The following is a 19,426-nucleotide window of genomic DNA, read 5'->3' as shown; positions in this document are numbered from 1 at the left end:
TAATCATCAACAGTGCATAAGCAAGGGAACAGACACTCTTGTTCTCCATATTATCAGCAGCAGCACTAGCGGCTTCATCATCCTCATCGTCGTCATCATCATCCCCCTCCAGCCTCGGGCTTTTTGGTTAAGCGTCTCTGCAGCCTGCAGCATCTTCACAGAGCATCTCACCGCGGACTACCCTCCGGTCTGCATTAAGTGACGTGACTTTGGGCCAATCCTGTGGGCGCTCGGGTTGTCGACGCCACTGAGAGAAAGGGGCGGTGTCCAATGACGAGGGTCGGCGGGGTGGGGGGCGTCGGTGTGGTGTACTTCACCACCCCTCCTATGGGTTTACACAGAGTTAGTGCAAGATATTCTGCTCCGGGAGTGAGAGTGCAAGGATAAACGGCACATACACGCTGCACATCGGTGCCACACTGAACAGCATTTATATCTAGGTTGGCATTTCCAAGTGGGATCGACTCTGAGATTTCGCTTTTTCTTCATGATCTCTTTTTAACCTTGTGGTTTTCTCGGCTGATTATTGATGGTGCTTCATGAACTTGAAACATGACGGGACAGCAGTGTCTCCTCCTGTGTTCACCTCTTCGGCATCTTCACCTTAACAGGTAGCCGGGGGGAAAAAAACGCCGGTTTTTCTCGGTACGTGTACGGCCGATGAGCACTATTTTTTTGGGACCGGTTCAAATGGAAGACAGCACCAAACAGTGATCACCTGGCTGTGACTGCTGGAGAGCGGCGCTGATCACCGCAATCACTGCAGGGCGCACAATTAGATCCTGTCCATTCCTGAAGTTAAATGGGGGAAACGGAACTGCGACATTTGCAGCATCTATTTTATTCCAGTTTTTGCGACCAGCTGATTTTACCCAACATTTCTTCTTGAGTCTGATTACTCCAGCGGGTCGAATATTTTTGTCTTCTTATTCCTGGATCCAAAGCTTGATCTGACTGAGAAGGATATCTTTGCTCGAATAATCTCGCAGGTACACCGGAGGAGAAGACTATGAGCTGACACACTCCAGCTTTTCTCCTGCGCTGTAACGGATTTGGGTATGTACGATAAGAATAGGTCTCAGTTGCCCACTAAGAATTCAAAATCTGTCTGAGCTCATTTTGTAGGCTTCATTCATGCGCATTCATTCGTTTATAAGCCCGCACAAAGCTAAAGCTCTTTAATTTCAGCAATGTAGTTTAATATTAATAAGAGTGTGTCATGTGTAGTGAAGTTTTTGGCAATGGGGGTTTGTGTCGCTGAACAAATTATTGGTGACTATAAAATGTGGAGGATTTTTAGAAAGGGAGCAAACATAAATGGTGGGTTAAGTGTTGCTTTAGATTTTTTTCTGTGAATTGGTGATAAACACCTTTGGGTATAGTTTAATAGGGACTGTAAAAAAAGAAAGAAAAGAAAGTGAACAAAACAGCTGACTTTGAGGTTGGGGGTTGTTAATTAAATTGAATTACTGTGCATGGGAAAGTTATTTTCACTAAAGAGAAACTCTTTCATGTATTCATAGGTTGTCGCTGGAAGATTCCTGCCATCACATGCAAGGAGGAACTGCCTGTAACAACATTGCATAGAAAAAACCCTTTGATTTGTAAAGACTGGAAACACATTTACGCTGTCATGGATCTAAAAGACTATTACCTGTTGGGTGCCCTGTTCGCCTGCTTATGGCTAGATCCTTCAATAGCCCAAGAGCTAATATACCCCATCAGAGAGGAGTTGCAAGAAAATGTCCTCATTGGAAACATACCAAAGGACCTAAACATTTCCCATACAAATGCTGCCACTGGAGCAAGTGCTAATCTTGTGTACCGGCTTGTCTCCAAAGCAGGAGATAACCCTCTGGTGCGTGTTCTGAGCAGCACTGGCGAGATATTCACAACATCAAACCGAATCGACAGGGAGAAGTTGTGCCCTGGTCCCTCGTTTGAGGACAGCGAGTGCTCCTTTGAAATTGAAGTGGTCATCCTCCCTAATGATTATTTCAGGCTGATTAAGATCAAAATAATTGTCAAAGACACAAATGATAATGCCCCCATGTTCCCGTCCCCTGTGATCAACATCTCCATCCCCGAGAACACGCTCATTAACAGCCGATTTGCCATTCCTTCTGCCACTGACCCAGACACTGGCCCTAACAGTGTCCACAAATACGAGCTCATCAACGGGCAAAGTGCCTTTGGCTTAGACATAGTGGAAACGCCTGAGGGGGAGAAGTGGCCCCAGCTCATTGTGCAGCAGAATCTGGACAGAGAGCAGAAGGATACATATGTGATGAAGATCAAAGTGGAGGATGGTGGCAGCCCACAGAAATCCAGCACTGCAATTCTCCAAGTTACTGTAACGGATGTCAATGATAACAGACCGGTGTTTAGAGAGGGTCAGATAGATGTGCACATACCAGAAAACTCTGCTATTGGCACATCTGTTGTGCAGCTCCAGGCATCAGATGCAGACATAGGGGCGAATGCAGAAATACGTTATGTATTTGGGACTCAGGTGTCAGCTGCTACGAAAAGACTCTTTGCATTAAATACAACATCTGGCCTAATTACAGTGCAGAGACTTCTCGACAGAGAGGAGACGGCTATTCATAAGCTCTCTGTTTTAGCCAGTGATGGCAGCTCTAGTCCCGCAAGAGCTACTGTTACTATAAATGTGACTGATGTGAATGACAATCCACCTAATATAGACCTGAGATACATAATCAGTCCCATTAACGGCACTGTTTTCCTCTCTGAGAAGGATCCCATCAATACCAAGATAGCTCTCATCACAGTGTCAGACAAAGACACTGACATCAATGGCAAGGTCATTTGTTTCATTGAGAAAGATGTGCCCTTCCATCTAAAGGCTGTGTACGACAACCAGTATCTGTTAGAGACATCTGCTCTGCTTGACTACGAAGGCACTAAGGAGTATAACTTTAAAATCGTGGCTTCTGACTCTGGAAAACCCAGCTTGAATCAGACTGCCTTGGTAAGAGTGAGGCTGGAGGATGAGAACGACAACCCGCCTATTTTTACTCAGCCAGTTATTGAGCTAGCTGTTATGGAAAACAACAAGCGCGACCTGTTCCTCACGACTCTCAGTGCCACAGATGAGGACAGTGGGAAAAACGCAGAGATAGTTTATCAGCTGGGACCAAATGCATCCTTCTTTGATCTCGACCGAAAAACTGGGGTCCTGACTGCATCCAGGGTCTTTGACCGGGAGGATCAGGATAGGTTCCTCTTCACTATAACGGCAAGAGATAACGGGACACCCCCTTTGCAGACGCAGGCGGCGGTTATTGTAACTGTGCTGGATGAAAATGATAACAACCCAAAGTTCACACATAACCACTTTCAGTTCTTTGTGTCTGAGAATCTTCCAAAATACAGCACAGTTGGGGTGATAACTGTCACAGATTCAGATGCCGGAGAAAATGCTGCGGTTTCTCTTTCCATACTGAATGACAATGAGAACTTTATCCTGGATCCTTACTCTGGAGTGATTAAATCTAATGTGTCATTCGATAGGGAGCAACAGAGCTCCTACACTTTTGATGTCAGGGCTGTGGACAGTGGCAGGCCTCCTTGCTCCTCAGCCGCCAAGGTGACCATAAATGTAATCGATGTGAACGACAACACCCCCATTGTCATCTATCCCCCCTCCAACACATCTTTCAAGCTCGTACCTCTCTCCTCTATCCCAGGATCTGTGGTAGCAGAAGTGTTTGCTGTAGACGGTGATACAGGAATGAATGCAGAACTGAAATACACCATTGTGAGTGGAAACAACAAAGGACTTTTCAGAATTGACCCTGTCACAGGCAATATTACTCTGGAGGAAAAACCAGCTTTGACTGACATAGGCTTACACAGATTAGTGGTCAATATCAGTGACCTGGGATATCCTAAATCTCTCCATACGCTTGTGCTGGTATTTCTGTATGTCAATGACACTGTGGGCAACTCGACTCTCATCTATGATCTCATCCGACGCACCATGGAGACCCCAATTGACCGTAACATTGGTGAAAGCAGTGAAACGTATCAAAGCGGTGACTATTTAACCATAATGATAGCCTTTGTAACTGGGGCATTGGTAGTGATTATTGTCATCTTTGTCACTGTGCTTCTGCGCTGCCGCCATGCTTCCCGGTTCAAAGCTGCACAGCGGAAAAAACAGGGGGCTGAGTGGATGTCACCCAACACTGAGAACAAGCAGAACAAAAAGAAAAAGCGCAAGAAAAGGAAGTCCCCAAAAAGCTCTCTGCTCAACTTTGTCACCATTGAGGGGAACAAGCCTGACGATCCTGCTCACGAGCCAATCAACGGAACCATCAGCCTGCCCACCGAGCTGGAAGAGCAAGGGATTGGACGCTTTGAATGGAATGCCACACCCACAACAACCTTCAAACCCAGCAGCCCAGACCTGGCCCGGCACTACAAGTCCGCCTCGCCGCAATCGGCCTTCCATCTCAAGGCCGACACGCCAGTCTCAGTGAAGAAGCATCACGTGATTCAGGAGCTCCCATTGGATAACACATTTGTTGGGGGCTGTGACACCCTTTCCAAGAGGTCCTCCACGAGCTCTGACCACTTCAGTGCCTCGGAGTGCAGCTCCCAAGGAGGGTTCAAGACGAAGGCGCCCATGCACACCAGACAGCAGGTAAAAGAGCACTTTTACTGGTCTATAAGTACTGCCTATAACTGCCCTGTTCCACAGTGCTAAAGTGCCAGTCTAGATTAGAGACTTGCTTACTGTGAAGCAACAGAAAAGATTACAGGAGACATACTGCTTCAGCAAGTTCCACTATTTCTCAAACTTAAAAAAGAAAAAAAAGAGAAAAAAGTAACTTGAACAACTGCTATTTAATGGAGTTGATTATGGACTCAACAATCACATGGATAATTCTTGGGGAATAATTATAGACTGATGTTTTGTCATTACTATATATTTAATTCATATTAAATGCAAAATGCACCTGGGTGAGTGATTGCCTTGCCTTATTTTGTCTATTCAGCACCCAGGTTAGATCACTGGTAAAATGTACCAACATTACATTAATTGTGACTCAATGTTCTCTGTGAAAGAAACATTTTTTTCTTGCCTATCTACTCAGATTATCATCCTAGATAAATGCTGCACACATTATTCAAAAAAAAAGAGCAAATTGTTCACCTCTCTCCTCATAAAACTGAGTGTATTCATGTTTTTTTTTGTTTGTTTATTTGTTTTGATGTGTATTGTTAAATCACAAACGATTTTGTAACCTTTCAACACCTGCAGCAATAACAACAGTCAATAATTAGTCTGTTGCGGTAGTATTGTGAATGTCACAGTAGGCTTTGCTACATCATCTAAACTCGAATTAAATGCCTCTTCTCAAAGCACACAGGCAAACTGACTGAAGCTTGTCTGGAACTTGATACACATCCAATTCAAAAAGGATTAGCCAATAATGAGCCTCAAATTTCAACGTAATCCATGCTGCTTTTTATCAAAGCCTTATTAATTTTTCTGCTAATAAAGCACCACTACACAACACACAGATCCGGAACACACGTGGATAAACACAGGGTGCAGCAGAGAAGAGGGAGAAAGGGAGGCAGAGTGAGACAGTTGTCAGTGGGTCAGGCTTGACGGGTGGTGGTACTGAACCTTTAGGTGGCAGTGTTGAGCTGCATGGCACAGCCTGGCACTACGCCAACCTGCAGTGGACTTGTAAATGCAAGGGAGGAGAAGAACGAAGTAAAACCTACGTTGGTTTCTAAGTGAAATACTCTTGCCTAATGATGCACAGGGAAGATTGATAATGGCAGTTAAAGATGAGAGTGATAAGATCTATCCGGAAGAGAGAGTGGAATTACAGGGGTGACACTGTGCGACTCTTATCGATGCATACCTCCGGGTCACTGCATCTGGGGTTGCATTTAATGTGTTTCTGTGTGAGAGGTGGCAGTCAAAAGAGGCATTCAGTTTGGCGTCATTTGCCAGGCGCTGTTGGTGTGTGTGGTCGGTGATGTGTGTGAGAGACGAGACGAGGCGATGAAATGGGTGACGGTGTTAGTGGCAGTAGGGGTGAATTCAACCCTAGAGGAGGAAACATGAGATATGACACTATACTGTAAGCACAACTTCATTGATTCACTCCGTCATCCCACAATACCACACACGATTTATTGGAATCAATAATTCTGACAAATGATTCAAAGAAGCACACAAACAGAGCCAGCATGTTGTAAACAGCGCCATTGATAATATAAATGATTTACTGTTGCAGATACTTTTTCTCACAAGCGTTCCTCTGAAATGCTGTGTACATTTGATTCATATTTTTTTATTTGTGTAGAGCATTTAATCCTTATAGAAAACAGTTGAAATGGACCTCAACGTGTGCCTCAGTTTAAATCTGTCCTTTTCACAAAAAGCGGTTCAAATTGACCATCCTTTATTTTTAGAACTTGAAAATGAAATATAAGCATTTCATTTTGTAATCATATCATGTCATATCAAATTCATAATTAAATCAGTATTTATTTATTGGTTAAACTATAATATTTAGATCCGCAGCACCAGTACCATAAAAAGTCAAGGGGGAAGTAAGATATCATTTCGTAATACCTTTTAAATTACTCAAATTAATATGCACTAATATACTTGACTGCACACAAGGGTACACTTTCTTATCTCCTTCCTTATTATTAGAACGAAAAGGTAATTTTCTACCTTTCAACTATTTGCTAATGTCTTTCTTTGGAGATTTGTAATGAAGACTATCTGGTTCTTGATGATTATTATTCTACAATATCTCAATGATAAGAATCCCACTTCAGATTTGAGGTTAAATGGCAGTTATTGATTGTGGTGAAATGATTGCACTGTTGTGTCTTACTGGATAAAGCAGAGTGATTTCACAATGCTATTGATACATCCATATTTGTATTGTTTTGCACAATGCAACTATTTGTAATGACATGCATATGTCATCTCTGTTTCATGAGTATTGATAAGAAGACGCTCAGCCAGTCCAATTGCTTTGTGGATTCTGCCTGTGTATTGAAAACAGAGAAGAGATTATCTGCAATTTGAAACAAAAAAAGAAAACGTAAAAGCCAAAAAATAGCAATTACCTTTTTGAGTGTATCTTTAAACAGACAGTAAATCCAAAAAGTAATATCATAGGATTATCATATCATATTCCCCGGAGAGTAGGAGCGCTTTGGAAAAAGATAAGAACTGCATTATTAAAAGATTTCTTATATATATAAAGATGATAAAGAAAAATGTCAATATCAATGTTATTATTCAGTTTAAAATGTGGTCTGATGCACTGCATCCAAAATGAATAGGGTGTTGAATTATTACACCAAATAAAGCTTCAAAAATATCTATGATAGAATGATGGAGTTTACATTAACGTTGTTGCCTTATGAGTAACAAACCATCATCAATCACCCATTGTTGCCTGAAATTGACACGAAATAAGCAATTACTTGAAAGAGGGTGTTCAAGAGAAACAAACGTGTAAAGCTGTAGGGAATAGCTTTTATAATTGACCTTCTCTCTTAGAACTTCAAACGCCATTTTGTTCCAATTCTTAAGAGTCACACCAATGCAACATCAGCACCAATCAATAAATAAATCAGGAAACTGAAAGGAAATTGATGAACAAGAAGGTGGGGAGAAAGGTTGACAACAACAGCAACGCCTGCACGTTTCAGCAGTGTCCTCCTCCCAGAGAATATAGAACATAGGGTATAGAAATAGCAGATATCTACTACAGTGTCATAACAGACGAATGCAATCAGCTTTATAGAAACCCCTAACTCGGCTGATAGCAAAAGAAAAAATCTTTGCCTTTCCTTTCTTTTTCCCCCCACTTATTATTTACCCTCCAGGGACCTACATTAGTGTAAACAACACTGAGGAAAAAAGCATGAAAACACTGTCCTAGTTTCTCAAGGCAACACAAGCATCTAAGAAACCAAGTATAATCATAGCCGTTTCACCATCAGTCTTACTCTCTTCCTTCCAGTAGTCTTACGGGGAGACATAGATGTGGCTCACTACATAACATGAGCCCAGCGGCTACGCATTAGCCATGTACTGCGCATCAGATCCCAAGGCCCATGTTGTGGACACATCAGCGTGGTTTCACTGAGGTTGCGTGGTTTGAGAGTAGTCACTGAGATGATGTATGAAACGTGCTAAATCGATTACTATCCACATGTTAAGTCGTCACTTTATTAACCTTAAATTAATCCCATGATGTTTGTGAGTTTAAGGCTGTTAACTCTGTTGAGTTAGCAAGCATATATGGACATCTACATGTACATATTCTTGCTGATACACAAGATGTGTCCTCTTTCCCCTGCTTTGTTATGGTAATATACATTATATGCTTGGATGCACAATTATGGGCCTCATATAGGGCTTTCAGTTGTGTGTAACCATGTGGCCTGAACACACCATGTGCAAAAAGGCTTAATTGCTGTGGGTTATTAGTGTTTTTATGCATGGCAGAAAAGATGCAAGCACTGAAAGAAAGTGTGTAAATACTTCTTTCTTCTGCAGCACAAACCATGCTTTAGCTCTGGGGACACTATACAGCAGCTCCCTTTTGAACACATAGAACGTCTGACATACAACATATGCACATTAAATTACTTAATCAAAATAATTTCTGGGTGCTTTTTTCCAAAAGTTTATCCAACGTTTATTTTATGTAATTATTGTGTCAACTACAATGAAAATAGAATTAGCAGGCAATAAGATGTTTGGTTGATATAAGGTACAAGTGCAGTGATATACATTTCCAGTGCAGAAATCCCAGTGAGGAAGAACTAGGAATCTTTTGCAGGGTAATCCTAAAGTTTCCCTGTCAGTACGTTTAATGAATGGACATTCTATGCAAACACGAGTTTGTACAGACCATTGTAATTATGGAGCCTTGGGGGAGTCGTCCTTCTTGTGCAGGTTCATTTGCCACATTAATAAGGGGATTAGTAGTATGAACGGGGGCTGATGGCAGCAGGAGAAGTTTGAGAAGATTAATGAACTATGACAATGTTGCACCTGAGGGGAAAAGTCTGTTGCAATATCTTCTGGGTTGTGCTGACACAGACTTTGGCAGTATGAAAGAGGAAGATGGAGAGTGGCTAGTGATTGTTGCCGACTGCGATCATACATCCTTCTCCTCAGCTTTCCTGTCACTTTTTCAGGATGCTGTGTTTGTGATCCTTTATACTGTACATGTCCATGATACTTTGACTGAAGATGTTCCAGTTGATTTGACATTTTCTTGAAAATAGCAACACCAACTTGTTATATCGCACCCTTTCTGTAGATATAAACACATGCTTAAACAAAAAAATGACTTAAGGATGTGAATACACCAAATCTTTGAGAAAATACTGAGTTTTCTTCAGTTGGGTCTTTTGCAATCATCAGTTTAATGATTATTCAAACTACCGATATATGCAAGGACAAAAACCCATTCGCTCTTGGAGTAAAATGTATCACATCCTCAAAACAAATGTAGCTATCAGGAGATCGTAAGCCAATAAGTCTGTGAGTGAAGTTTCTATCAACGCTTTAAATCATCAGTGCTCGATTTGCAGGGCTCTTTACTGCAGAGAACATTATATTTCTTTAAAAAACTTGTCATGTCTTCTCTGTCTAGGTGGGTAAAAGGAAATGAAATGGATTGCGGGCTATACTAAAGTAGTGGGTGTGAGTGCTACCAGAGTAGATTATTGCCCCGAGGGGGATCCAGTTTTGTCTGCACAAAACAACAAAATAAATCAAAGCTCCCCGTTGGTACATTGGCTGAACTGTGGAGATCATTTATATGTTTTTATTTTCTTCTGTTGAGAAAAATGAAGTGCTTCTGATTTTTAATATATTTATTTATTTATTTATTTATAGCCTTTTAGTTGTTTTGTCTATAACTGCCAGGGATAGTAGTGCCAAAACACAGATGATGGCAAATTACCAGGAATTGCATTTGATTTTTCGTGAACATCCATCAAATTTCATTTCTGTCTAAGCCATTTTCATACATGTACAATTTTACACACATTTGTTTTATTATTTTAAACGTGTCAAAAAAACAATTTTGATGATGACAAACCCTGTCATTTATCAAAAGGTCTTACGTGTGTGTGTGCGTATGTGATTTTTCTTTCTTTCTTGGTTTGTTGTTTGTCCATCACATTTGGCTGGCAACCCATTTATCTCAGATTCCTCATCCATTTCTGCAACTTTCAAAGCAAATTGATTGATGATCAATCTTCAGGGGGTTTGCTTTGTTAAATTAATGTTTTGCATGCACAAAAAACAAAGTCATTCTGGCTTTTGTGGGACTGCCATTACTTAATTCATCTCCATTTTCTCACTAATCCACAAAACACATTTCCCATTTCTCTAAGGCAATCAATCAAGTTGACATATAGCTTCATATTTTTTTCTAACACTGCATGATGAGAAAAACAAACAGCAGCCTAACACACTTACAGTATCAACACCTCATCTGAATTCTCTCAAATTTACCTTAAATACAAGAGTAGACGGTGGAAGAAAATGTTTCTTGACTACTTGCTTGTCTAAAAAAAAAGAAGAAAAATGATACAAAAAGATGAAGTTATGATGCTAATTCATTGTTTGAATGCCCCCACCCCCACCCAAACAACCCATCTCTCCTTTCCACTCCTCACTTGGCCCCTCCACCCACTCCTTATCTTCCCCGTCTCCAGCCCACGCCTTTCACACATGTTTTATCGGGGTCAATGCAGTTACAAGCAATGCTAAATCACCAAGGGTTTGTTCACCTTTGTGTTCTGATCATTTGTGACACATGAGGGTGCTTTGTGTACATAGCCCCACTTTCTTTCTGTTACAATCCCCTCTCCTTTTATCATGAGAGAGATGGGTGTGTGTGTGTAAAAGATGGGCAAGGAGGTGCTGTGTGTCCTGACATGACAAACCCACAGGGAGACGTGTCCTTGTCATTGGTTTGTTGTGTCATTTGACACACAGTCCGATGCTCTGTCACTAGCCTGTGCCAGTGTCTAGACTAATAGTTGTGATAATGGCATTGCCAGCCCCCCCCCCCCCCCCCCCCCCCCCCCCGTAAGCTAAAAGCCACACTTGACTTGAAATGTGACTGCCATTGACTGCTTTGCCACTGGGCCCCATAGCTCACAAAGACTCTGTAACCCTCATCAATGTAAATCTTTCTTGTATATATAAGATGTTACATGTAAATTGAACTCCTGGTAATCTTGCCTAATGTGCTGTGTTAAACAATAATGGACTTGTTTAATTTAATTTAATTTAATTTATTTGATCCTTTTTTTTATTTGCTGGGTATACATTTATTAAAGCTGAAATAAACTCTGCTGGGTATTAAGTACATTGCAACGCCTATTCTGTTTTAAAAAGCTTTATTTGAACAGTGCTATTCTACCTTTATAATTTCATAATAAATGTTTCAAAGAGATCATTTCTTTCTTGTTTTTAATTTGTCCGTTTGTTCTGCTTTTGTGATGTTGTGATAAGACATTATGTATAAACTGGGATATGTTTCAGTCAATCTACTACGTGTGAAGCAGTTCTAATCAGTATTTCTCCGTAAACAAGTGCCTCAGCTGATTATAATGCCAAGTTGTGTATTTTAAGAAGCAAACAGATTTTCTGCTTTGACTGAATCCAATATTTAAAATGAGGCACACAAAGTCACTGACACAGAGCCAATGTAATAAAACCCTTACAGTGGAATTGTAATTCAAGTTAATCTAAAGAGGTAGTTTTGTTTGGGGTACATCCCCTCTTGACAAGTCACAAGAGCACATCGATATCTGTATGTCTCGGTGTGCAGCTTGAAGGCATGCTGAATGCTGAGTACAGCCTTGCTGACCTAAATACATGAATGTCAATGGGATCAAGTAAGCAGCTGCTCTCACATCTGATGCTCAAGCTTTAAAGTCTGCGCTGGTTAGCCTGTAGCATTAAATGATAGTTTCAGGTTTTTCAAGTCTGTCATCAAACAAAACTGACATGCTCATATGTTCTTTTACAGATGTATTGGCCACTCGTGATTGGTTGTGAAGGGATCACTTCATTGCCCAACTTCAATTTCAGCGGAAGCTTATATGAAGGCTTCAATAAAAAATGAGACTTTCCCGTTGGTATCATCCAAAGTTACAGTTTCCCTCTGCTATAGCCTCTCTTTGTTTTCCATCCCCTAAATCTAAGTTGTACTAAATGAGTTAATGTTTATACTGTTCTGACATTGCTGTGAGCCAAGTGAGGATAATTGTCTAACATAACTTCAAAAACATAAAAGAAGAAGTAAGCTAAACAGAATAATTACCCCCACATTTCTCTTTAGGGTCAGTCCTTAAGAACTCCTTTTCTGCACATTTTTTGTTGCGTCTCACTCGATCCAATTAGGACTCCCTTCTTATTAGTGGAGCAGCAGAGGCAGCTGTAACTGAACAGCTCCTTATTGTATCAGTTGTGCAAAAAAGGCACACATCTCTGTCTGGTGTATACAGTAATATCCTGTATTACAGTATATAGTAAATATTACTAAATATCCTAACCTGCACCCTAATCTCCCATCATCATCTCCACCGGCAACATCATAACAAAACTAATATGTATTGTTTCTTATAGTTATCTATAGATTATTAAGGAAAAATAAACACGGTTGTAAAAATGTTGCTTATTTTTTCTTGCAAGAGCTGTCTTTTTTGACATCTTCATATTTTGCAATCTCCGGGTACTTTCCAGTTTCAGAAGTAAAGACGTGTCAACTCTTCACTGATCTTTGCAGAAAATGAAAGGGGGGTGTGCATGGAAGTGCCTCGCCAACACATCTATGGGAAGTAGACCTAACTCAGCTTAATCTGTCCACTCTGTTTGAAAGCCAGAGGCAGAGCTTAGTCTTCATTTGAGTGAGGATAAATAAATAAATATAGGCTTTAAAGTTGACCTCATATATACGGTCACTTTCAAAAAGCTGTGTGCACTTACTGGCTGGTATTTGAAACCTAACTTCTGACCTAAAGTATAATCATATTGTATTTCCTTTCCAGTGAGAGGGTACAAAAGGCAATGCTAGTATTGCATCTTTAAACATTTTATCAGAATTGGTGGTCAGTGTCTCCCAATCTCATGTGGCCAGATTTCCAAATGTTGTGGAATCCATGTGGGATGGTAAGACTGTAGATAACATGGATATTAACAATGCTATGCTATCATTGAATTTGCTGAATTTTAATATGGCAGTTTGTTCTGCTCTTGCACAGAATATATTTGCAGGCATACAAAGTTAGGGATGGACTCAGACGTGAACTTGTATATGCATAATTCTGCTTAGTGAAGAAGTATGAATAGTCAGTCCAGAAAGCCCTTTTAGTGCACATAATATACAGGGCTTTTCATTTATAAATCTATGTGTATGCATTGCTATACATCATTGTCATCCTGAAATTGAGCGCACATGACAGTGCATAACATCCACTCTAACATATCATCACAGGAATGATGTCAGATGCCTTTTTAACCTGTTTGGACAGAAACCAGATTAATTCTGTCCTTGGTCGTCCACCAGCAGTGTCCTCAAAGCAAGTCCTTGATTCATTATGCATAGCCATTACGCATTGCTATGTTTAGTAAGCCAATAAAAGTGATTGATGACCCACAGGTGGACAAACATCTGACTCAATGCAGTGTTTTACGAAAGTATTCAGATCCTCAACTTGAGATAAAAAATAGTCCATTGCAACTAAAAGTCCAGCTAAATGTTAGACAAACATGACACATTATTTTATACTAAAGTATCAAAAGAGTAATTATTATTCTGGAAGAAGTAAACCCGAAGATGATTATATGGTTACACATTTGGACTATTATTATGGATGCATTGATATGCATGTGGTTGGAGGTGAAGCTAATATCAAATATTTTACATAGGTAGTTTATTTCAAGGCAACACATCACATTTTGTTATATAGGACTTTGTTAGAATTTGTAGACGTAACTTGGGGTCAAACAAATGTAAGATATATTTATTTGAAATATAGTGAAGCATAAACTAGAGTAGCATACTATTGAAGTAAAAGTACTTTAAAACAGTTCTCAGGTAAATGAGTGAAGTACATGTACACTTGGAAGTATACCCACGTTACTGTGCGTTTTGTGGGTCCACTATGTATGCTTCAAATATTAATTTGCAATGGAATAACATTTGTTTCCCCACATAATTGTAAATGTGCACATATCACCACAGAATATGCTTACACATGCTACATTCTCATATCTTTCCATGAATTGACAGATGCTTTTTTGAACATAAAGCGTTGGCCTGGAGCTTCAGTAAATGAGTCATCTGCCCGACACACTTGCACTGAAATAAAATCAGGATCAGTCAGACACTTGAAGAGGGCCGAGCCTTGTAATTCTCTTTCCCTTTCTGCTGCTGTTGCATATGTTTTTTATATTTCCCTCCAGTGACAGCGTGGTCTAGTCCTGCTTATATATTCCTCTAGAGTAATCTTTACTTAACCAAAACTCACTCATATGTTTTCTTGTGGCGAAGAAAATTAAGGAAGGTGAGAGTATGCCTCAGCTTTAGTCCCTACATGAGATAAGCTTTTTTTTCATTTTCAATCTTAACCGCCCAGAAAGTCCCTTCAGGACAGAAGTGAGTTGTTGCAGTGATGTCGCAGGGAGGGTAGAGCCCTTCTACTGTTATGTATGTATAACATCTTTATTGAAGGAAGGTGCAGTGGTCACACCACCGGGAGTCTGAGGCAAATGTTAGTTTTCTATTTCCCCCTTGTTTCCATAGAAAGACTGACATATGCATGCGACTGCACACACAAAAAAATAGTATGCGGCCTAAAGGTTGCAAAAGTGAACTTTTGACCCGGAGGGATGCTGGGTCGATCCTTGGACAGGCAGGATAAATTAGACTGGGGATGAGAAACCTCTACTGGGGTGCCCTTAAGCAAGGCACTTAACCCCCACTTGCTCCAGAGGGGTCGCTCAGTAGATAACACTCAGTTGTACTGGGCAGCTTCCAGGTGTAGATGCATGAACTTGTGTTAGTGTGGAGCAGGATTTTGCTGTGAACCAGCATTTGTACTCGGAGAATCCAACCTGTATGACTCATACCAAGAGACAGATATCTTTATGCGTCTCCTCTGTCGTTCTCTTTTGACAGACGTTTGAAATGTAACAGCTACTTCCCTGTTAGGCAGATAAATGTGATAAGTAGACACAGTCCTCTTAGCACTTGGTAGTTGGTTTTAAATGGATTCTTACAGGAAGCACATTAGACTTAGGAATAAAATCATAAATTAGATTGTATGGGAATTTTGAAGGATTTTCATTGAAGCACATGGACATAAAAGAGATATTTCAACATACATCATTGTTGTCTATATGAACATAAAGAGCTTGCTGCCACAAGTATATTCTTAAATCATATTCTAAGCTTTGGTTATAGGTAGGGCCTGCTCGTTATGGCAAAAATCATAATCTCGATTATTTTGGTCAATAATTGATATCACGATTATTAAAAACGATTATCCATTTACTTTGAAAACATCCATTTATTGAAAAGAAAAATGTGAACAGTATGTTTTTAACAGTTGATTACCCTGAACTTTAATTATAATTCAACTGAAAAACCAATAAAAAATAAAAATAAAAAAAAATAAATATCGTTTTATTTCGATTATGTTGTTTTCATAATCGTTTCAAGCCAAAATCGTAATTGCGATTAAAATACGGTTAATTGAGCAGCCCTAGTTATAGGGAGAGGTTTGATCTCTCTGAAATGTAGCAGAAAGAAAACAAATGGTTCCCATGGTGAACTTGATGAAAAGCATTGATTAATTGGTGTTAAGACTAATTATATACTTCCTTAAATCTGTACTACATCATTAATAGATTCCCTTCATCACAACAACAAAGAGCAACAGCACTTACCGTGGATGGCATTTGATTTTCTCTGGCGGAGAGTACAATGAGAGATATGAGTGAATTGGTAGACAACTAGACATATAATGCTCTTCAGGGATCTAATTAGATAAGAAGTGATGTATGGCTACTCAAAGGATGTGTGTCAACCCACTCCTGTTCAATGTATAGACTGCAGATTTGTATTGATCGTATGCTTTGTCTTGTGCCTCAGGCATCAGCACGCTACAGTGTAAGCCGTGAGCCTTGCCTTTGTCTGGTGAGTTGAGAAGATAAGGGTTGTGATAAATCTGCCCGAGAATAAGCTGTCATAGAGGTGCCGCACCTGGGAATATTTAACGCAAACATAAAATATAGCTTGTCTGTTGTTTTATCGTCGAGGGTATAAGAAATGGCAGGGTTTTAAAATACTCTCACCTCCTTATTTTTGCACTTTTCTATCTCTACAGCCCTGGCATGCACAGCAGCCTACAGTCCTGCTCGCCTTTGTAAGGGCCATGGAGCGGACAAAAAAAGGGAAAAAAATAGATGCTTTGCGCGGAATGGTGAACCGGCGTCTTATCGCAACTCAGTAATATGCAGAGGTGTTAACATTTGGCTAGCTTATTTAGATGAAATGATTTAGTCCTGGTTGTGCAGAGTTAGCGAGGGCTGAATCAAGTAGTGTGTTGGGGATGAACAGGGAGGAGGTGAACATTGGTTTTCCCTATCTTACGCTGCACATAGAGACCCGGCTTGGTTTCCTCTCTCTCTCAGACTCCCCTCTGAAGATAACGTGCCCTGATAATGGATATATGCACCCAGATTTATTTTCTATTTCCTGCCACAACTGCTTTTCCAGGGAACTTCTTTTTCTTAATGTATGTGCTTTATGGCTGCTTTCAGCTTTGACATTCAGGAAAGCAGAGCTCCAGTACCAGAGCAAGAAGGGAAGCATTTGCTATGCAAAACATAGAGAAGAATGCTCTTTCAGACCTGCAACTTTTACCGTAAGATATACATGAAGGCGGGAATGCAAGCTGGAAAGGAAAGTTTATCCACTCTGATGATTGGTCTGCCCCAAATCTTTGCCCACTGACTTTTAATCCCATCTATTGCAGGAAACTAATATATAACACACAATTACAGTTTCCCCGTTGGTGAAGTGGACCTTGTCATAAGATTATTAATGCAGTTTTGGAATTAAAATGAGTCATTCAGTTGTACATCAAAACTTGAAATGAAAGTTCAAGTCTGCGGAAGCGTTTGAGACAGTGAGTGACTCATAGACATGACTTGATGTAACACGGCAGCCTCTCATTTGCCCCTTTTCCCCCCCTTTCCCTCTAATCTTTAAAAAGCCATGGCTCCGTCTGTCATGTGACATGTGACCCCACTTCATGCTTGGTAGGGTGTCTCAGTGTCCCAGAAACCAGTCCTGCCTCTGTCCGGGGAACAATGAGGTTCCTTCACCGCCACACACTCAGGGCTGTGGTTGCCCCAGGCCATACATCACATGAAATCCCTCGTGAATGGTGCACATGTGTCTGATTGTGTGTGTTTGTGTGTATTTGATATGTGTATGTGTGTCGTCATGTGGTGATGATAGAACTGTATTCCCTGAACACTTATTCAACACTGCTCTAAGCTGTTCACCCATAGAGATCAGTGGCTGGCTTGATCTGGTCCATATCTCCACAGTAGGAAGTTTGTGTGTTTGTGTGTGTGTATGTGAGTGTGTGTATGTGTCCACTTATTAATAGCCCAGCCTCTGGAATGATATTCATAACCAGAGCAGGACAGAGGGGATTTAAAGTAACACACTGGGCAGATTGGACTGATTCATATCTTAGAGGAGCATGTCGTTTGATCTTGTGTTTGTTTTGTGATTGGGAACACACTCTGGATATATCTCTGTCCTATAGGCAATGAAGGACAGTATTGATTAGTAATCATTATGTGGGCTGTAATGCATCTATTATTCTGTCATGATGGTAGCTATATTTTAGTAGGAAAACATACTACATAATACATCCAGAATTGTATTTAAAAAAGCCAAGCCACCAGTCCATTGTTATATATTTTACCTGTATATACATATATATATTTTTAAATGTATTTTACTTTCATAGAATCAATATTAAATATCTTGTTGCCATCACACTGATCTGTTTGGCTGTTATTTCAGGATAAAGACGCAAATAACTCTGCTTGAAACAAAAGAGAACTGTTACGGTAATTAACTCGCCATACTGACAACACAGGTTTCTTATTTTACAAACGTCATGAAGGCCTATAGAATGTTGACGGCTCAGTGTGAGACCAAAAGAAAAATTGAGACAGGTGTCGTTCGCACTGCAAGCAGGGGTCAGTTTGTCACCTGCCGTTTTATGCATGAACACACACGCACGCATGCACGCACGCACACACGCACACACGCACACACACACACACACACACACACACACACACACTTCTATTATTAATGTGTCTTTCTTAAGTTGGTCCCCCTCCAGTTATCAGACAGGCTGTTGTTCTCTGGTTTATTCTATGCGCCAGTTATCAGCTGTATTTCTGGAGCTCAAGTGACCCTAAACTGACCTGATTTCCAACATACAGTGCAGACCAGAATATCTATAGGCTGCCATTCATACCATTGTGTCTAAACTCAGTGCCAACTTTAACAGTAAGTCCTTTCTAAAAGAAAAACATCAAAATACAAGTATTTCCAATGCAGCATATTTTCCTTTTCTTATGGGAAACAGTATATCACATTAAAGGTTGTCACATGGACATGGTACGTGTAAAACGTTGCTGTCCATGTGTGACATTTTTGATTTGGGAATAGTAAGTATTTGATGTCTTGTGTGCTGAGATGGGATGGTCGAGCTGTCCACCACATTGGTCCAGAGTATTAGACATTAGTCTGCTATAAAATTGCATACCGACTTTTAAACTCCCCAGCGGATGAATCCTTCGTACTTTGGTTCCCGGACTTTTCCAATGGCACTAGCAGGCTGAAATGTTTGCTTGTAATGTAGTTTTATACCTTTACGGCCATTGGTTGGGTTCACAGCAGGGTGAATATGAATTACTTTGGTGATCCTGTGACTTTTCTGCTCGTGCCACAATTCCGTTGACATTTGTGGTTTGACGTCCAGTGTCTTAACAAGTATTGGATGGATTGCCATGACATTTCGGTTTGGCTTTTATGATCCCTTCAGAATTACATTTTAATCACTTTGATGATCCCCTGATGTTTCAGCGCCACCATCAGGTCTAATTTCTATTTTTTCTGTACTTTATGTTTAAAGTGCTATTTACGAAATGTTAGTATGATAATGCTAAATTTGATGTGGTTTGCTTTATGGCTGTATGCTTTATGCTTTGAGCTTTATGACGGGGACATTTTAGCAGGATAGCATGCCTTTGTGAGTATGTTGACATGCT

The 19,426-nt window shown here is 40.4% G+C and overlaps 1 protein-coding gene across 3 annotated transcripts in view; it reads left to right on the top strand.

Annotated features, from left to right (window-relative positions):
* Positions 1 to 875: 875 nt before the first annotated feature.
* The window catches only part of LOC117471237 (protocadherin-9), a 184,506-nt gene continuing 165,955 nt past the window's right edge, over positions 876 to 19,426 (top strand). For all 3 annotated transcript variants that reach the window (XM_034116094.1, XM_034116095.1, XM_034116093.1), the window contains exons 1-2: positions 876 to 1,056; positions 1,524 to 4,669. In XM_034116094.1, the coding sequence (XP_033971985.1) occupies positions 1,634 to 4,669 (3,036 nt within the window). In that variant the 5' untranslated portion in view covers positions 876 to 1,056; positions 1,524 to 1,633. The remainder of the gene's footprint in view (positions 1,057 to 1,523; positions 4,670 to 19,426) is intronic.

Source organism: Trematomus bernacchii, unplaced genomic scaffold, assembly GCF_902827165.1.
Source record: "Trematomus bernacchii unplaced genomic scaffold, fTreBer1.1, whole genome shotgun sequence".
NCBI classification, from domain to species: Eukaryota; Metazoa; Chordata; class Actinopteri; order Perciformes; family Nototheniidae; genus Trematomus; species Trematomus bernacchii.
This window is presented reverse-complemented; position numbering and strand designations above follow the sequence as displayed.